The sequence below is a fragment of the Nematolebias whitei genome, chromosome 11, assembly GCF_014905685.2.
Source record: "Nematolebias whitei isolate Nwh7 chromosome 11, NemWhi1, whole genome shotgun sequence".
Lineage (NCBI taxonomy): Eukaryota > Metazoa > Chordata > Actinopteri > Cyprinodontiformes > Rivulidae > Nematolebias > Nematolebias whitei.
This window is the reverse complement of record NC_056508.1, coordinates 927,676-947,636: the sequence shown is the minus strand read 5'-3', so window position 1 is coordinate 947,636 and position 19,961 is coordinate 927,676. Positions and strand designations below refer to the sequence as shown.

The 19,961-nt window shown below is 41.0% G+C and overlaps 1 protein-coding gene across 1 annotated transcript in view; it reads right to left on the bottom strand.

The window, feature by feature from the left end:
* Positions 1 to 19,961, bottom strand: part of LOC119416583 (laminin subunit alpha-5) — a 61,077-nt gene that overhangs the window by 37,265 nt on the left and 3,851 nt on the right. Inside the window, exons 4-7 of the mRNA XM_037683773.1 lie at positions 16,078 to 16,232; positions 15,846 to 15,975; positions 2,228 to 2,330; positions 1,983 to 2,096 (exon numbers count right to left, since the gene is read on the bottom strand). Of these exons, the coding sequence (XP_037539701.1) occupies positions 1,983 to 2,096; positions 2,228 to 2,330; positions 15,846 to 15,975; positions 16,078 to 16,232 (502 nt within the window). The remainder of the gene's footprint in view (positions 1 to 1,982; positions 2,097 to 2,227; positions 2,331 to 15,845; positions 15,976 to 16,077; positions 16,233 to 19,961) is intronic.

Genomic DNA, 19,961 nt, shown 5'->3' with positions numbered 1-19,961 from the left:
CGGAGGCAATGAGGGGTTCAGTGTCTTGCCCAGGGACATTTCTGCATGTGACTGTTGGTGGAATTGAACCCTCAACTTTTGCACTGGAAGACGACTGCTCTAACCACTCAGTCACACGTCCTATTTGACACTTTCTCTGGAATATGTGGTAAAACTGTACACCCATCACCAATCATGGCACTGTTTGGGGTGGTCCCTGGGGATGTGAGAGGGATGTGATTGCCTTCAGCTGTCTTTTGGCCAGGAAACTAATTTTGTGCAACTGGAAGGACTCACACCCGTCGGTGTACGTACAATGGGTAAGAGAGGTGATGTACCATATCCATCCACCCATCCATTTTCTTCCACTTATCTGGGGTCGGGTCGCGGGGGTAGCAGCCTAAGTAGGGAGGCCCAGACGTCCCTCTCCCCAGCCACTTGGGACAGCTCCTCCAAGGGAATCCCAAGGTCAGCTGAGAAACATAGTTCCTCCAGCGTGTCCTGGTTCTTCCTCTGGGTCTCCTCCCGGTGCGACGTGCCCGGAACACCTCACCAGGGAGGCATCCAGGAGGCATCCTAAACAGATGCCCGAGCCACCTCAACTGGCTCCTCTTGATGTGGAGAAGCAGCGGCTCTACTCTGAGTCCCTCCCAGATGACCGAGCTTCTCACCCTATCTCTAAGGGAGAGCCCAGACACCCTGCAGAGAAAACTCATTTCGGCCGCCTGTATCCGTGATCTCGTTCTTTCGGTCAAAACCCAAAGCTCATGACCATAGATGAGGGTAGGAACGTAGATCGACCGGTAAATTGAGAGCTTCGCCTTTTGACTCAGCTCTCTCTTCACCACAACAGACCGGTACAGCGCCCGCTTCACTGCCGACACTGCACCTAGCCACCTATTGATATCACGCTCCATTTTCCGCTCATTTGTGAACAAGATCCCAAGATACTTGAACTCTCCACTTGGGACAGGACCTCCTCCTCGACCCGGAGAGGGCACTCTACCCTTTTCCGGCTCAAGACCATGACCTCGGATTTGGAAGAACTGATCTTCATCCCGGCTGTGCCACACTCTGCTGCAAACCACTCCAACAAAGTTGTAGATCATGACCTGATGAAGCCAATAGGACCACATCATCTGCAAAGAACAGAGAAGTGATCCTAAGGCCACCAAAACAGATCCCCTCATCACCTTGGTTGCGCTTAGAAATTCTGTCCATAAAATATATGAACAGAATCGGTGACAAAGGGCAACCTTGGCGGAATCCAACTCTCACTGGGAACGAGCCTGACTTAGTGCCGGCAATGCGGACCAGGCTCTGACACCAGTCGTACAGGGACCTAACAGCCCATATCCAAGGGCCTGGTACCCCATACTCCTGGAGTACCCCCCAAGGGTTCCCCGAGGGACGAAGTCGAACGCCTTCTCCAAGTCCACAAAGCACATCTAGACTGGTTGGGCAAACTCTCACGCACCCTCCAGGACCCTGCTGAGAGTGTAGAGCTGGTCCAGTGTTCCACGGCCAGGACGAAAACCGCACTGTTCCTCCTGAATCCGAGGTTCGACTATCCGACGGACCCACCTCTCCAGAAGTCTCTCCAGAGGCTTAAGAGCGTGATCCCCCTGTAGTTGTTTTATGTTTTTTTATGTTTCCTGTTTTGTGTGTGTTTAAAATTGAAAAAAATAATAAAATCCTTTGTTTTGTTAAGTTTGAGTTTGTGTACTCAAGTTGTATTATGTGTTGGATGTATTATTGATTTATTTAGAGACGTAATGTTTTGTTTTCACCTCAGTGTGACGGCATAGAGCTGCTCAATAACAAGCCACGTCACCACACACACCTGTACCACATGATATAAATTGCCTCAGTGAATGTTTGTATCACTAGACATTTCACTCCACTTCTGCTGATCTCCGCTCTGCACGGAGATCAGCTGATCTCAGATTCAGTCTTGGTAATTCCTGCAACTACAGTGTAGTTTGTTTGTTGAATATTCATACTTGAGGTCAAGTTGAGCTTGTTCTGAACTGCCTCCAGATCGTTCAGGGCTTCAACGTGTTTGGTGTTGGCTTCATCCAGTCGTCTCTGAGCATCTTCCAGCTGGTGCCTCAGAGCTGTGCAGGAAAAAAACTATTGTCAACTCTTCAGCCTCTTTAAACAGTCAGAAAACAGTAAAAATTTTACACATTCTAATTTAACTTGTGAACTTTTTATTATAAACCCAGCTCTCCTGAGGTGTGCTTACTGTTGTTCAAGTTGTTGCTCAGTTGTTTCACTTCATCATTCAGTTCTATGCTGCGGATCTTCAGTTTATCAGCCATCTGACCAAGATCCTGCTTCTTTATGTTCTGAAATACATGATTTAAACCCCAACATAAACAAAACTCATAATTCCAGTTATTGCAAATAAAGAAAAAAAAAGAAGAAATGCACATTTCTGCTGCCTTTCCTGCCGGTGTTTTTAACTAACATAACTTCATGATGATTTATGTTGGCGTTGTAGCTGTTTGGGTTAAATTTTGGAGAAAATGTTTTGCTCAATCTCTTGCGAGAGCTTGGGCAATCCTACATTATTTATTAGAACTGAGAGCATATGTTTTGAATGGATTTTAGCTACAACCACACAAAATCTTAGCTCCATATGAGTAAAACTGACAGAGTTATGGCGATTTTTGTGCTTGTATGATTGTTGTGCTTTTGTCGGTCATCTTGTGTATTGACTACAAAAGTAAATTGAATGTTTATGTCCATCCAGGTATAAGTTTTAGAAAATTCAGTAAAATATGTAAATGGAAAATGGACTGTACTTATATAGCACCTTTCTATCTTATTTCAAGATACTCAAAATACTTTACAAAAATATGTGTCCTCATTTACCCATTCATACAGCTCTATACTAGATCTCTACAAAGCTAATTGAACAAATCATTCTAAAGAGACTAATCAGAGCTTTATCACATTCATACACTGATGGACACACATCAGAGGCTGTGAGGGGTTCAGTGTCTTGCCCAGGGACACTTCAGCATGCGACTGCTGGTGGCTTCGAACCCCTAACTCTCGCACTGGAGGACGACTGCTCTAACCACTGAGCCACAGCCGCCCAGTGGCAGTAGAGTCATACTATCATGATCTAGCACAGGGCTATTCAACGAAACTGCTCAGTGAGCCACAGGTACTGAGAGCCAGCAGCTAAGGGGTCGGACATCCAGCAATTAGTTGTTTTCACACCTGATAGTCCGGTAGACTCGGTTTGGTTGGGGACCAATATTCATGACATATTGTTACATTTGAGCTGGTGCGTTTGCATTCACACTGCACTGTGCAGTCGAGCCAACCTGTTTGAACACACCTGTTCCCCCACTCGCCTGTGGTGGCGCTGCACCAAGAACTACATGAAGCAATGACACAAAAACCTCTGAAGACACTTCTTCTTCTTCTTCTTCTTCAGGACATAAAATAAAACGGAGTGGCATCAAATTTTAGCGGTTTTAGGAGTTATATTTTGTTATTTTTCAAAAATGGACTCAGCATGAGCAGAAGATGAGACAGAAGACCATGGAGAACATTGTTTTTCACACAAGGCAGCTGACGGCTCCATATAAGAGAAATGTGTGTTTGTTTGCCCTGTGTTGTAGTCCTCTTCCTGCTTGCGGAGCAGTGTCAGGTCTGTTTACATTCACACTGTACTTGAACCGCCCTCGAGTTTTCTTCTACCGGACTGAGACCTAGGTTTTAGCCCGGGCCAGAGTTTACCTTTTTGTTCCGTGACGGAGTTCGATGGCGCGTTCAAACCTCCCCAAACAAACCGGATTTCCTAAGCAAATGGGCTAGAGTTCGGGACAACAAGGCTGGTGTGAATGCACACTAAAGTCATTACGTAAATAAACCAAGTATTTCAATGATCTGTTACCTTTAAAATTTGTTTATTTTGTTTCAGTGAATCATAAATGCAATAAACAGAACCCAAATATGTAATTCAATTACTGGTACATTACATTAAAAATATTATTTATTTGCAAGAAAAGTATTGACATTCTTATGTGAAACTATAAAAAAAAAGACACATTATGCCTCAAATTTTAACACAAATATTATTCTGACATCGCTGACTTGCCAAATCTTTATATTATTGTACTTTTATTCATCTAGTTGTGATGCTAAAGGAGAGAACTGCAGTGGTGGTCTGCCTTTTTTCATTCAACCTTTATTTAGACAGATAAGTCACATTGACCCTAGAAGACTCATTTACAAGTGAGACCTGTTCAGACAGACAAAAAGTAGTGAAACTGGACACATGTAGGAATTGGAGGCGAAACAATTCCCATTAAACTTTTTCTTCTTGCTTGAGAAGAAAAACTGATATTTAAAAACACCTTGTACAAACAAGCACATAGTGACATAGACATTCTGCAGAGGGGGGAGACGACGAGAGCAGTGAGCATGACCATAGACGCTCTCGAGAGCACTGTAAGAGTTCAGATAAAGATGTAATAATCTGTCAATGTCCTCCAGTGAGATCCATAAACATTCTCGAGGGATGTCGAGGAATGGCCAAGGATAACATCTATGAGAATCCAGAGTCCTGAAATGATGACATAAAGTTTATTCAGTGGGGTTCCATCTGGTTATCAGTTGGAAATTCCTCAGGGAGGGGGTGGTGAGCGTCAGATCCCATGTTCTCCAGGCGACTTTAGATAAGATGTTCTTCAAGGACACCAAGGCGACCAAAATTTAGATAAACACACAATTGTTTTGGGGACAGGCAGAACTTAATGACATCAACCTTCAGTCTGTGTTGGTCCACTCGGTTCTGAAATGTCCAAATTAACATGGCCACACTGATGGAACATGTCTGAGTAAAATCCCCAAGATCTGATCCATTCTGCCCAAAGCATTTGAGTCCGGGTACTCGAGACATGAAACCAAACCATCATAAAGGCAAGCAGCGTGATCGGGTCCAAATTTGCTGCTGACGACTTCCTTGATTGTTGATAAAAACCAGCACCAGCTGAATCCAAAAAGCAGGAACCAGTTATCGTGAATCCAATTAAATATGCGTCCTTAGAATCCACAGATGGCAGCAGAGATAGACACATCATCGAAGAAATGCTGTAAATTGAGTTGAGGGACCAACTGGTCAAAACAAGTCCATATTTATGGTTCGGAAGATGCAAGAGAGGCTCAGAAGCACTTTCACAGACAGACAGAGCAGCAAAGAGGAGAGGGAGGGGGGGAAGCATCCGATCTCGGCTTGAGCAAGTGGTGAAGTGGTGAGTATGAACCATTGACTTACCCAGAATGAATGATAATTGATAATTATATATTGATAATGAAAATTATAGAAATCTAGATAGATGGACTGATGGGAGTTTTTGTGATATTGTGGGAGAAAGATGTTTGTTCTTTTTTCCTGATAAAGCAGCTTCAAACGAGTCACTGACAGAGAGGTTGCGAGTCCAATGACAGGGGTTTGAAGGATGGAGGCCGGACAGATGTTCGAGGAAATGCCCCTGATGAGGGGGAGTGGAGTGGAGTGCCAGGAAGGATAAAGTCACCGGTTCTACTCCCTGGGCTGAAAACATCACGCATCAAATGAGGGTGTTATCATTTATCATGACTGAGGGTTCTTTAAGGTTCATACTGATCTGGCTGACAGTTTATTGACATCACTTATCATTATTAACATCTAATTAACGTTACCAGCACAGTGAAGGGTTTTCTATTTTCTGATTTTAATTTTAAAAATAGAGGGAGGAGCGTCTTTAAAATATATCTTTAACCAATTAAACACTGAGACACAGTGAACTTACTGATTTTATTAAGCTATGAGTTAATAAATGATTGACAGACTAGAGTTTTTGGATTTTTACATGTACTGAAATGATTATAAAACACGGTTTTAACATTACAGATATTTATAGGTTGTATTTTCAATGCTAATCAATTAATGATGTGATTATTTGTGAAGCTAAGTTGTGGGTAAATTTTTAACAATTAAGTACAGATGTGTACTTTAGACTTGTGGTTGATTTGAATGTTGAACTCAACATTAATTGGGTGACAGGTCTTCTCCAACTACTTTGAGAGATGAGATGATTGATGGACTGACTAATTATGGGATGTGTTTAATATTAACGTTTACAGTTTATTAACAGTATTATGAAGCGTTGTGATGATTTTTTTCTTAAAATTAACATGGTTGAACAAGATACTTTTGCATGGTGCTTATCTAAATATTAACTTTTAATTATTACTTGATGATTTGTTTATTTAATGACTATTTGATGTGTGCAGACATGGGTAAAAAATTAAATTTTAATGTGTCTTTGCAAATTTAAGGGCTGATCATGATGAGATAGCACCACTAGATGGTGCAATTGCGATGATAAACTTAATCTTTGACATTGTTTTCTATGAAATAACAAATTTTTACGGCTGGGCCATTGGAGAGGATTTTGATAAATACATAAAATGGGTTTTTATACTATAGATTTTCCAGGGGGTGAACTTATGACACTTTTCAATCAAGATTGATATTAAATTAAAGGGTGGAATGGGTAAATTGATTTGTTGATTAATTGGGAATATTTTTATTAGATCACCAGGGGGAGTTGGGAGGTTCTGTTATTTACATACGATATGCACGTTAAAACATGTTAAATGTTTAAATTAGATTTTTATTCACACAAACACATTTTCAGCTGTGACAGGCTAAAAATACCGGCAGCGCTCTGTGCAAATAAAATGGGACGGCACGATTGAAAAAGGGAAGGGGGCACAGAGATTGTTCTTTTTTCTTTTTCAGATGGACAGAATGGACCAGGCCTGCCCTTGGAGTCAAAAAGAGAAGTTCAGGGTCTACAGAACTGATTAACATATTAGATAAGAACGCTTTTCTTGCATTAGGACGCCTCCTGCAACTATTAAATCATATTTAGAGAACTGACTTAGACCAATGTTAGAAACTTCCATTATGTTATGGCACCACACCAGGGAGAGGCTGAAGTCCTAGGCAGATGTCCAGATGCTGGGTCAGGCGGCCTGAGGGCTGGCAGGTCACACGTTAGCCGTCAGCTCTGACATCTTATTTGACCTGAGGCTGGCAGGTCACACCCGCTGTAGCCTGTAGGCATCTCCCGCCAACATATAAGGAGTAGTTCACATCCAACCAGAGGAAAGTGATTAATTGCTTGCTTATCCGGAGGTATTGAACTGGGAGTTTTTATGCGGAGGAACCCCTTCGGGGACCCCCGCCCAGGGGGAGTTGTTAAGATATTTCCTATTTAGACTGGTCTTATGTTTTGATCTGCTCAGAGACGGGATTATAATGAAATTATGACCCAGTTCTGACTGGGTTAAACTGGGCCAGCAAACTCTTGAGAGAGTCTCCCTGATAATTCAATATCTGTCAAGAAATAGTTTAATCTGCTTGCCACATCACGTAGGAAGGCTTTAAAGCACTGTAAACACTTGATTCAATAACTATTTTAGAGTTAATGGCACAAAACCTGTCTGACCAACAGCTCTCCTTGTGTGAATAGAGCACACTGCACTTCTCTCACACATCTTAGTCACAGTCTAAGAAACACAATGAAGCCCAAGTTAAGTTTTAGGGGAAAAAATCACTAGCTAATATGAAACAATAATAATCACTCTTTCTTACCATTGGCCTAGCGTAAAGCAATATGATCATCATCCATTGTGTTTATTAGTAGCTTAAAATACCTAATTAAAACTCCAGTAATGGGCTAGGTCTATTGCAACCTTACCCAGTTGTAGGGTAAAGAAACAAACATGTAACATTAACACAGTATTAACAACATTCAGGAATTGTTTCTACAAGAACATTATACAATATTTTATGTGAATGGTATGATTGCTTCGCCCACGAGGAAATGTAACCCAGGGTGAGCTAACCTTGGACAAACTAACAAACAACATGGCTGTAATGGTGGAGGTAAATGGACTGTACTTGTACAGCGCCTTTCTATCTGTTCAACATACTCAAAGCGCTTTACATTACAATCTGTGTCCTCATTTTACTCACCCATACAGCACTCTACTAGATCTGTACAAAGAGTAATCAGAGCTTTATCACATTCATACACCGATGGGACACACATCAGAGGCAATGTGGGGTTCAACGTCTTGCCCAGGGACACTTAGGCATGTGACTGCTGGTGGATTCGAACCCCAAACTCTTGCATTGAAGGACGACTGTTCTAACCACTCAGCCACAGCCGCCCAGTGAAGCTCACTGTGTTATCTGAGGCATTTTTGCCTTATCGACCAACATTAAGGCGAACAAGACGGGGAAAAAAATCTAAGCTACTAATAACTTAAAATAGTTACTGCAGTGGATGTTTTCATGCTGCAGATCAGCACAGGGCAAGAACTCACAGTGAAATTCTGTATGTAAGAGTGTAAATTTTACATTACACCACTTATTAAACATCTCCTCCTCCTTCTTCTTCTTTCGGCTTTTCCCTCTTCAGGGGTCTCCAAAGCAAGTCATCCTCCTCCACCTCACTCTGTTTTTTGCATCTTCTGTCGACATTCCAACTACTTCCATGTCCTCTCTAACTGCATCCATATATCTCCTCTTCCTGCAATAATCACCCTCTCTGACTCTGACTTTCTGATGAATTCTATAGACAGCTTCCTTCCTTGGAGAACTTTACTACCGGTAACTGGCTTTTCTATACATACAGAATGTTTCTGTAAAGTGCCCTGAGACAACTTTGTTGTGAATTGGTGCTATATAAATAAAATGAATTGAAACTGAATAGATCCCATCCCAACCAGACTGTTTAAAGAGGTATTCCCACTAATTAATGTCCACATTTTGGATCTACTTAATTAGTCTTTAATGGATGGTTATGTACCACAGCGCTTAAAGGTTGCTGTAATTAAACCTTTATTTAAGAATTCTAACCTTGATTCAGAAATTCTGGCCAACTATAGATCTATATCTAATCTAACTTTCATCTCAAAAATTCTAGTTGCAGGTCAGTTGCGTGAACATCTACAAAGAAATAATCTGTTTGAAGAGTTTCAGTCAGGGTTTAGAGCTCATCATAGCACAGAAACATCCATCCATCCATCCATTATATTTTACCTGCTTCTTCCATTTTGGGTCACGGGGGTCACCGCTGCCCATGTCCAGCAATCACTGTGTGAGGGGCAGGGTACACCTTGGACAGGTCTCCAGTCCATCACAGGGACACAGAGACAAACGAGACAAACAACCATTCACACTCTCTCTCTCTCTCTCTCACCTAGGGACAATTTAGAGTTACAATGAGTCTAACATGCATGTTTTATGTTCTGTAGGAGGAAACTGGAGCACCCGGAGAAAACCCACGCATACACGGAGAGAACATGCAAACTCCACATAGAAAGTTTTTTCTTTTTTTTCTTGCTACTCTACGGTGAAACCAGACGTGTTTTCCCTCTCTGCCCCCCCACCCGCTTCCCTGCTGCGCTCTTTTGTCCTGTGAACCTTAAAAAGCCTCTTTTTTTCCTGCATACCTCTTAATTGGAAGGATCAGCTGGTCTCTCAACAAAATCGATCAACTTCTCCCAACAGGAGTCAGGGTAAGGAGGACACTCTGAACTCTTAAGGACAAATTGGATTCATGATAACAACTAGATTCTACTGTTTGGTTGGTGGAATCTGGTTGTCTACAAATTTGTGTGGAGGTGTTGAAGCTCGACAGTGCTCGGACTGAATGTGGAGCTGTGACAGGGAATTGGAGCAGCTGTTATCAGGACTGTGATCTCCCTGGCAGCACTCATGAATGGTGGAATAATCTGGAGAAGCTGTGAGCTCGACTTTTGGAGTAAAGGATCAATTCGGCTGTTTTGGAGTTTCCATCAGAGAATATGTACCAGCGAGACTTTAAAGGCAGAAACAACAATTACGAGTTCTGTCTGACCCAAACTGTGGCCTTGATGCCGGACTTATCTCAACTCCTCCTGGAATGTTCAGAAAACAACAAAGATGCTTTGACTGTTTCCTCACCCCTCCCTTCCCCAAGGACGTGGACATGTGACAGAACCTCAACTGAGCTGAAGATGAACGTCACCTCTTATCTGGACAATGGCTGAGGGGGGGCTCTGGACTATGCTACGACTTTCCCTTAAAAATTCAACATCTTCACGGCCTATATGTTCATGTATAACATCTGTTTATGTTGCTTTGCTGTGGGAGTTTTTTTTTGATGCCTCAAATCGTGCCCTGTCTAGGACACGGTGTGAGAGATCTTTTTTTTTATACCGTCTCTCCTCATGTTTTCTTTCCTTTTCTTATCGAAGCAAAATATTATTCTGAATAAGAATAAGAGGCCTCGCTGGTTATTTTAGCCGCAGCTTCGTGCACTCCGCACATCTTCGGACGACTGTACGTACATATTTGCGTTGCATCTCGGTGCAATGCCAATAAAGTTTATTCTGATTCTGATAGGCCCCCGAACTGGGATTTGAACCAGGGACCTGCTCGCTGAGAGGAAGCAGCTCTACCAGTTGCATCACCATGCTGCCCAGCACAGAAACAGTAGTAAAAAGTAACTAATGATATTCTCATGGCCTCAGACAATGGACTTGTGTCTCTACTGGTCCTGTTAGACCTCAGTGCTGCATTTGATACAGTTGATCACAATATTTTACTACAGAGGCTTGAATATGATGTTGGGATTACAGGAACAGCTCTAAAGTGGTTTAAATCATATCTATCTGATAGATTCCAGTTTGTAAATGTAAATAATAAATCTTCATACACCAACGTTAGTCATGGAGTTCCACAAGGTTCAGTGCTTGGCACTTTACTCTTGGCTGAGTGGTTAGAGCAGTCATCCTCCAATGTAAGAGTTGGGGGTTCGAATCCACCAACAGTCATATGCCGAAGTGTCCCTGGCCAAGACACTGAACCCCTCATAGACTCTGATGTGTGTCCATCAGTGTATGAATGTGATAAAGCTCTGATTAGTCTCTTTAGAATGATTTGTTCAATTACCTTTGTAGAGATCTAGTATAGAGCTGTATGAATGGGTAAATGAGGCACAGATTGTTGTAAAGAGCTTTGAGTATCTGGATAAAATAGAAAGGTGCTGTATAAGTACAGTCCATTTACCATTTACCATTTATAATATATGTTTCCATTAGGTAAAGTTATTAAATAGCATGGGATAAATTTTCATTGTTATGCTGATGACACACAGTTATATTTGTCCATGAAACCCAATGAATCCAATCAGCTACTTAGACTACAAGCATGTCTTAAAGACATAAAAACCTGATGACCCTTAATTTTCTCCTGTTGAACAGACAAGACTGAGGTTTTAGTTTTTGGACCTGAGCACCTTAGGAATGAATGTTTCAGTCTTTCAATTCTCTGGATGGCATTAATCTGTCCTCCAGCTCTAATGTTAAAAACCTCTGTTATTTTTTATCAGGACATGTCTTTTGACCTCCATATTAAAAATTTTACCAAAACCGCTTTCCTCCACCTGCGTAATATCACTAAGATTAGAAACATCTTATCCAAAAATGATGCAGAAAAACTGGTTCATGCATCTAGGCTGGACTATGGCAATAGTTTATTATCTGGGTGTCGACAAAGTTCTTTAAATAGTTCAGTTGATCCAAAATGCTGCTGACAGAGTTTTAATAAGAGTTAGTAGGAGAGATCATATCTCTCCAATTTTAGTGTTTCTCCATTGGCTCCATGTCAAATCCAGAATAGAATTCAAAATGTTATTTTCTAACCTACAAAGCTCTCAACAACCTAGCTCCATCTTATATTACAGATCTTATTGTTCCATATTTTCCTAACAGAGCACTTCGCTCTCAGACTGCAGGTTTACTTGTGGTTCCTAGAATTTACAAAAACAGAGTGGGAGGCAGATCTTTCAGTTCTCAGGCTCCTCTCTTGTGGAACCAACTTCCAATCTCTGTCCGTGAGGCTGACACATTGTCCAGTTTTAAAACTAGGCTGAACACTTTCCTTTTTCATAAATCCTATAGTTAGGGTCGGCTTGGGTTTCCTGAGCTGTCCCTTAGTTATGCTGCTATAGGCTTAGACTGCTGGAGGACAAACTGACCATAATTTTCACTCTGCTACTGTCTTTACTTACTCTGCTCAACCTGTTTTGTATTTGTAATTATTTTTTATATCCTTAACATGTGTTTTTTTGTCTTTCAGATACACCTGGACCTATATCTGGACCTGGACCTACATCTGGACCTGGACCTATACCTGGACCTACCATTCTGTGTTCGTCTGTCTCTCCTTCCTGTCCTCTCAACCAGCCGGTCAAAGCAGATGGTCTCTTGTCCTGAGCTGGTTCTGCTGGAGGTTTCTTCCTTTTAAAAGGGAGTTTTTCTTTCCACTGTCTCCACTGTGCTTGCTCAGGATGGGAGACTGCAACGAAGACAAGATTCATCTTGTCTGCTGGATTCCTTAGATAGAGAACTTTACTAACTGGCTTTTCTATGTATGTGAATGTTCCTGTAAAGTCCCTGAGACAACTTTGTTGTGAATTTGTATTATATAAATAAACTGAATTGACCTGAATTAAATGAAGTCAGTGGCAGGCATACTGAGGATTATCTCTTGTCATTTCAAAAACGTTAAAGTTCTCAAGTAAAAAAAAACAACTCATTGGTGGGCTGGACTGAAGTCACGCTGCCAGTTGAATATCCTTGAATAGCCCTCACCTAGCATATTGTGATCTTCCAAAATGTAGCTGCATGTTGACACAGTCAGAGAATTGTGCAGTCATGACAGTATTATCATATAAATGTAAAAAGCACAGTGAAGTTGCAGGACAGCATCTCTGGGACATGTAAAATAACAGAAAAAATAATTTTGGGAGCACTGTAGAGATATACCTGCGTCCCTGAATGTCATTTTATAACATACTTTTATTTCTGGTAACCGAGTAGTTCATTCTGTAAAGATGGTTGTGAAAAAGGAAAAAAGGAAACTCCTCTCCCTTGAACAACTGAGACATTCCACCCCCGTTTCAGACCCTGGGACAGTTTAAAGTTTGTTTTCAGCATCTCTAACTCTGTTCAAAGGAATTCCAGCTTTGACACTTGGGTCCTCTTCCTGCATGCAGAAAACGGACAGACTTTTTATTCACATTCTAGAAGAATTAATACTGTTTTTCTGTAATGAAAGAATTATTTACTGGGAATAACTAAATAACTTGCCTTGTGTTCCTCCTGCAGCTGACAAGAACCTGTGTAGCCCAAAAGTTTACTAACTTGTTTTCTGCTTAACAGTGTTTGTATTGGTTTTAACCTGATTTAAAGTTGATAAGTGTCTTAAATGATTTTATTTGATGACTTTTTCAACAGAGCAGATTAAAGTAATACTGAGTGGATAAAAGTTCAGCCCTTCCATTTTGATTGGTTCAAATCGACCACCTCTTTCAAATCAGAGGTGTGGTCAGTGGTTTACAAGAGAGGAAGACCTCTCAAAAGGAGAAGATGAGATGAATAGAAGATGAATTTTGGAAGTAAAAGAGCAGAAGTAAAAGAGCAGAAGTTGAACGAGAGAAGACAGGAGGAGAAGGAATAAGCTTTTAAGACAACCTACAAAAAACAAAAAAAAAAAATCAAGAAGAAAATGAGCTTCAACTTTAGCAAAGTTTGATAGAATCCTCTTCAGCGCTCCAGACACCTGCAGTTGTCATCAAAGAGTTAACTACAGCTGTCCAGAACTCCAGGAGACGCTCCGGTTGACCATTAGAGCCAGTGACTAAACTTATCGCCTTGATGTCAGGGATGTGAAGGAATTTCCACCTTTACATCAGAGATCATCTGAGCAGAAAGAGTCCTACATCTGGTATCTTCAGGCGGCCTTCAAAGACGACTCCTGGTAGGAACAGCTGATCTGATACTCTCAAGGTTGACTCTGGTGTCCAAGAATTTAGATTTTAACCAAATTAGTATTAACTCAGTTCAGTAATTATTTTTCCTTAAATTTCAGACCAAATTTTAACTATTGAACGATAAAACGTCTTTCTTTTAGTTAAGTTTGCATGATTAATCTGCCCTGCTGAAATTTCAAAATTGTTCTACATTGCATCTTGTTCTGGTTTGGTTAAGCACACAGAATAATTTCATTTATCTGTTAATTCCTGCTAACAAGCAATTTTTACGCTCACGTTAATTTCCATAAAACTCCAGTTGTGAACAAAGCCTTCATTTAAATGTCAGAAATAATTTCCAACAGTTGTTTTATCTCATATATTCAAATAAACATCCCAAAATTGTATTAAAGCGTGTGTGTTTTACTTATGACATCTGAATCCTTCATATAAAAGGACTCACGGTGTAAAAAGGGTAATTCGAGGTAATTAAACAAGAACATCTGAATTGATTTTCAGACCTTCAGCTTTTCTCTCAGAGCTGAGAGTGGTGCCCCTTCAAAATAAAATTCATAATGAATTTTTAATCATTATTAACCCTTCCCGCTACAGCACTAAGAGTGTAGCATCAAGATTGTCTTCCATCAAACTTGCTGTGATCCAGCCATCCTCTAATAGTTGCTGAAGACTAGTTTGAGGGGAGTCTTTATAACTAGGGCTGCCTGCAGTCGACTGTACAGTAACATCAATATTTGTAGTCAACATATATTTTTATGAATTTAACTGAAATTTTCTTAAAACATTTCCACTGAATTAACAGTTGTTCTGTAAGCATCAGGTATGTACCCAGTGAGAAGAATGAGAATCAGGTACCCTATATGTAACAGGTATGTACCTGGAAGTGCTGAGTCAATACCAGGTACATACAATGTACATACCAGATAAGAACCAAGTAAGTACCTTTTGTGCCCAGATGAGTACCCTGTGAGTACAAGACAAGTATGTTGTATGTACCAGGTACATACATTGAAAGTATATGGTACATACCAAGTAAGTACCAGGTGTTGTAAGTACAAGTACATACCAGGTAAGTAAGTAGCGGTAAGTTTACCATTGTGGGCTGCATCACTGGTGACCAGAAAGCAGAATAAAAAGGTGTGGAGGACAGCTTTGTGGAATGGTGTGGACAGAACCACCTGCAGCTCAACACTGGAACAACTAAAGGGCTACAGGTGGACTACAGGAAGAAGATCAGCCCCCCCAACCCTATCAACATCAAGGGTACCAAGGTGGACACAGTGGACTGCTACAAGTACCTGGAGGTCCACCTGGACAATAAACTGGACAGCTAACACCAACACCCTCTACAAGAAAGGGCAGAGCCACCTTTTTCTTCTGAGGAGACTCAGGTCCTTTAACATCTGCAGGACCATGCTGCAGATGTTTTACCACTCGGTGGTCTCCAGCGTCTTCTTCTATGCTGTGGTGTGTTGGGGCAGCAGGGTGAAGAAAGCTGATGCCAACAGACTTGATAAACTCATGAAGAGAGCTGGTTCAGGTCTGGGAGTGGAGCTGCAGTCTCTGACAGAGGTGTCTGAGCAGAGGATGCTGAGGAACCTGCTCCAGATCCCGAACAACATGTCACCCCCCCTGCATGACACCCTGGACTCTTCCTGCAGCACCTTCAGTCGTAGACTGAGACCATCGAGGTGCTCCACAGAACAACACAGGAAGTCCTTCAAAACTTTTAACTCCTCCCCCTTTCTGCACAATAAACACTTTAATGTTTCTGTCTGCATGTGACCTGTTTAGAACTTAATGTGGGTAGTATTTTTATATTCTGTTAGTTTTATATCTTGTGATTCTTGTGTATGTTCCTTTGTCCTGAAACTCTGAAACAACAATTTCCTGTGGGATCAATAAATTTCTATCTTATCTTTACGTGACAATTCATACAGACGGTAGAAGAAAATTGTCCTGTACCTCCAGTGTGTCATTAGCAGCTCCGTCAGCCATGTTGGACGCCTCCTCGGCTTTGTTGATGTTGTCAATAATGTTGCTGTACGCTTTTGTTACGTTCACTGTTCCCTCCTTCCTGGTTTCTGAAACCAAACTGCATTTCCAGCACATCATAGGTTAACTTCCTGTAACTTGTCTTCATTCAACCATGACATGTTTGTCTGCTTCAGACTTATCACACGATTTAGATTCCTACCTGGACAAATTCATGGCTAAAATGTTCAGGTACTCAGCGTGTCTCTCTGCACCTTCCACCAAAGGGATCAGAGAGTCAGTTGAAGAAAAATTTTGTACCTTCGTTACCAAAGGTAATCTGGCTCCATCCAGAAGTGCTGCCAAATGTTCATATTCCTGAAAAATACAGACAAAAACTTTTACATATTCTCATCAACTTTTCTTCCAAACAGATACAATGAGAATAAGTATGAAACCAATTAAAACTTGAGACTGGTAGTACAGTATGAGTAATCTCTACGGCACATTTATATATCATAAAACTGTAGGAGTTCTGCCCTGCCTTCTTTCTCCCACCACCCGACACTCGATTGAACAGCACCTGCAGATCAGAGCTGCAAGCAGGAGGAGTATAAAAGGCTGCAGACAGCATTCAGTGGATGCTGGGACATTACCTACCAACCATACTTTTGTTCTAGCCAGTACCTTTGTGAGTAAAACTAAGTATTATCAACTGTCCTGATGCATGCTCAATAATCCAGGTAGAAAAATCTAAAAAAGTTAAATCTGGTCCTCTGGACATTCAAAAAACAAACAAAACAAAGCAAATCAACAAAAAAATATAGAAACGTTTCGTCTCTCATCCGAGAGACTTCTTCAGTCTGAGGCGCTGTTTTCAGCTCAGTCTCTTAAATAGCACCTTCTCAGAGTGGATCAACCAGTTTGCTGCTGACAACCAAAACCAGCTGATCACATGGTCAAGAAGGACCATCAGCCTAACAATGGATCATTATCACCTCATGGCTGTTTACTGTTCACAGAGGGCTGAGTGATACTACCTCTTACAATGCTGTGATTGCTAGTATCACTCAGCCCTCTGTGAACAGTAAACAGCCATCAGGTGCTAATGATCCATTGTTAGGCTGATGGTCCTTCTTGAGCATGTGATCAGCTGGTTCTGGTTGTCAGCAGCAAACTGGTTGATCCACTCTGAGAAGGTGCTGTTTAAGAGACTGAGCTGAATACAGCACCTCAGACTGAGGAAGTCTCTCGGATGAGAGACGAAACGTTTCTACATTTTTTTGTTGATTTGCTTTGTTTTGTTTTTTGAATGTCCAGAGGACCAGATTTAACTTTTTTAGATTTTATCAACTGTGTTTTCTCCACGTTCTCAGAGTCTAACCCTGACATCCTCATGTCCTGCAAGAAAGTCTGTGTGCCTTGAACCCTCCTGTGTCTCCTCAGCTGCTCTACGTCTTCCAACCAGTAGCATGTTTCCCTTTGGGATCCCATCTCTGACGCATTTCTTCCTTGCCTTGCCTTGGAAACCGTTGGGTCAGCTCCCCCTGTCCTGACCCCAACCTTTACCATAAGGACTACAGCTGCAAGTACTACCACCTGCTGCTGCCAGACAACTAACCCTCTCCTCTGCCCTCCAGGTTTCCAGTCCCATCTTCTGACGTTTGCCCAAATTATAATGTTGTAAATAAACACTATAAATTACATCTGAGTTCTGGTCCCTGCTCACTTTTCCTTTCATCTGGGTACACCCACACTCATAACACAAACAGAACAGATTTAATGCCAAGTTCACATGGTAGTATGTGACATTTTGCAGAGAAAACTGAATTTGAGCCTGTCAATAAACTGTCTGAGTTGAGGAAAAGTTGAGCAAATTTTGGGGCGAGGTGTCATGGAGGTGTGCATCCCCTCATGCTCTTCATGCAAGTTTCTTTAATGATTTCTTTGTTCATCATTCTTAGTACTTTTTCCTCCAATAAAAGAAATAATACCAAACGTAGGCTGATGCCCCCCCCTTCACTGAGAACTTTAAAAAGTGAAAGTTTGTAGTTTATGAGATGATTTTTTTCCAGTGTTCCTGAACTGAAATTAACGGTGGATGCAAGTTGTTGTTGTTAGTGCAAGATATTCAAGTCGGTAGGAGTTACACTGTGTAGAAGAACAGAGGTAGTTTTTTTTGCTAGTCTGAGTCAGAACAGAGTGGCAGATCCTTGCAAGTGGAGAGAGCAATTTGATCTACAACGAGGCACAACAGCGGAGCCAGGGGGTGGCCATCGGTCCCCCTTGACCACCACAGATTAATCTTCATCCACTCCACGAGCCACCCAAATCATCAACTGTACTTTTGGACAATATAAAAACTAGAAAGCACACTTTTCTCAAATGATAGAAATGGTCGGTTTACATATATTATATGGTGGTGTAGTGAACTAAGCCTCAGGTCAAAATCTGGCCCTGAGGGCCTTCCTGGGACAAGAACTGTTATTTCATTGATTTGAGTCCAGAAACACAAATTAAGTTCATCCAGAGACTTTCTAATTGTATCCTGCACTGATCAATTGAAAGAACACTCTCTTTTTTATTATCATTACTATTTTACAATATCTTGATAATCAAAAGTGTGTTTAGTTCAAACCATTTTAAATGTTGAAGTGAACTACTCACTTTAAATCAACTGTGAAACAGTATTAATGATTTTTAATCCTCATTCAAAGTAGAAATCAAGTAAATGTCTGTTACAAGAGTAATGATACATTTTTGATTTTCTGTCTGAAATGAGAAGGAGTAAGTCGGTCAAAAGTGAAGGAACGGTCAAAAACATGTTTATTGGAATGAAATGTCATGTTTATCTCTCTCAGACAGATAGAGGGAAGAATGGTGCCTAAATGTCTCTGTTCTTCAAAACATCTTTCTGTCTGTTCTTAAAACATCTTTCTATCTGTTCCTAAACATCGCATTGTTTTTCTGACTTTTAATGACCCTCTTACGTCACTAAGACCACACCCCTGTTGGTTCTTTCAACCAATCAGGAAGGTCTCAAAGGAACCGGAAGTGACCTCTTTAAAAGGGTCGACACTTCCTAGTTCCAAGCAGAACAACGGGAACTACGCAGAACAAGTTCCAGAGAAGTTTCTAATGGAGTGACGAGAGTCTGTCGATGCCACGACGTCTCGGTGTGGCTCTATCCGACGGAAGCTCTGAACAATGAGGAAGTCTGTTCAGTGATGATCTCACGACTCCTGAGGTCTCTGCTATTCTTACGGAGACGCTGAAAGGTGGTTTGAAGTGGAACTTTATGCCGGAACTGAAATATCTTCAGAAAGGTAAAGAGTCGATCTTCAACTGCGAAGTGTACCGTGGGTTAAGCTGGGTCCAAAGGAGCGTGTCGTTCTGGTTATAATAGACATATTCCCTCACCCATCTCTCTCCATTTAAACCTCCTTTCCCATCTTTAAACTCTTCTATCTGCCAGTAAATCATCCAGATATTTTCAGAAATGTCTGTTGTAATTAGTTGCAGGTGAGATACCATGGCCGTATGGTTCTCATTGTAAAGCTCATTAATTAAATGTGTTATTGTAATCAATCTGCCAATTATTGTAAATGTGTGATGTGTTTAAATCGTTTTTAAATAAATGACCCACTGTTGTTGGTGAGTCAAAGATAAAAACACGTTTCCGTCCACATTCAATATTCAAAACACGATATTACCCAGTCCAGAAAAATGAAAGAATCCGTTTAAATTATGAATAATATCAGAGACAGATATAGTTCATTACAGTGGCGTCCATCTTGGATTTTTATATTGAACCTGTTTTACGTCTAGATTCAGTCATACAGCAAAACAGAAGCACGTTGCTCATTTTTCAAGTTATCCAGCTCACAAGGATTAAATATATAAATAGAAGGCGGCAGCGGATGGAACACTTATTGAAGTGTAACTGCACAATACACGCACACACACACACACACACACATACATACATATACACATGTACATATACATATATATGTTTTTCAGTCAACATTTATCTATACAGATAAATCACATTAAGCCTCGAAGAGTCATTTACAAAAGTATATATGTATGTATATATGTATGTAT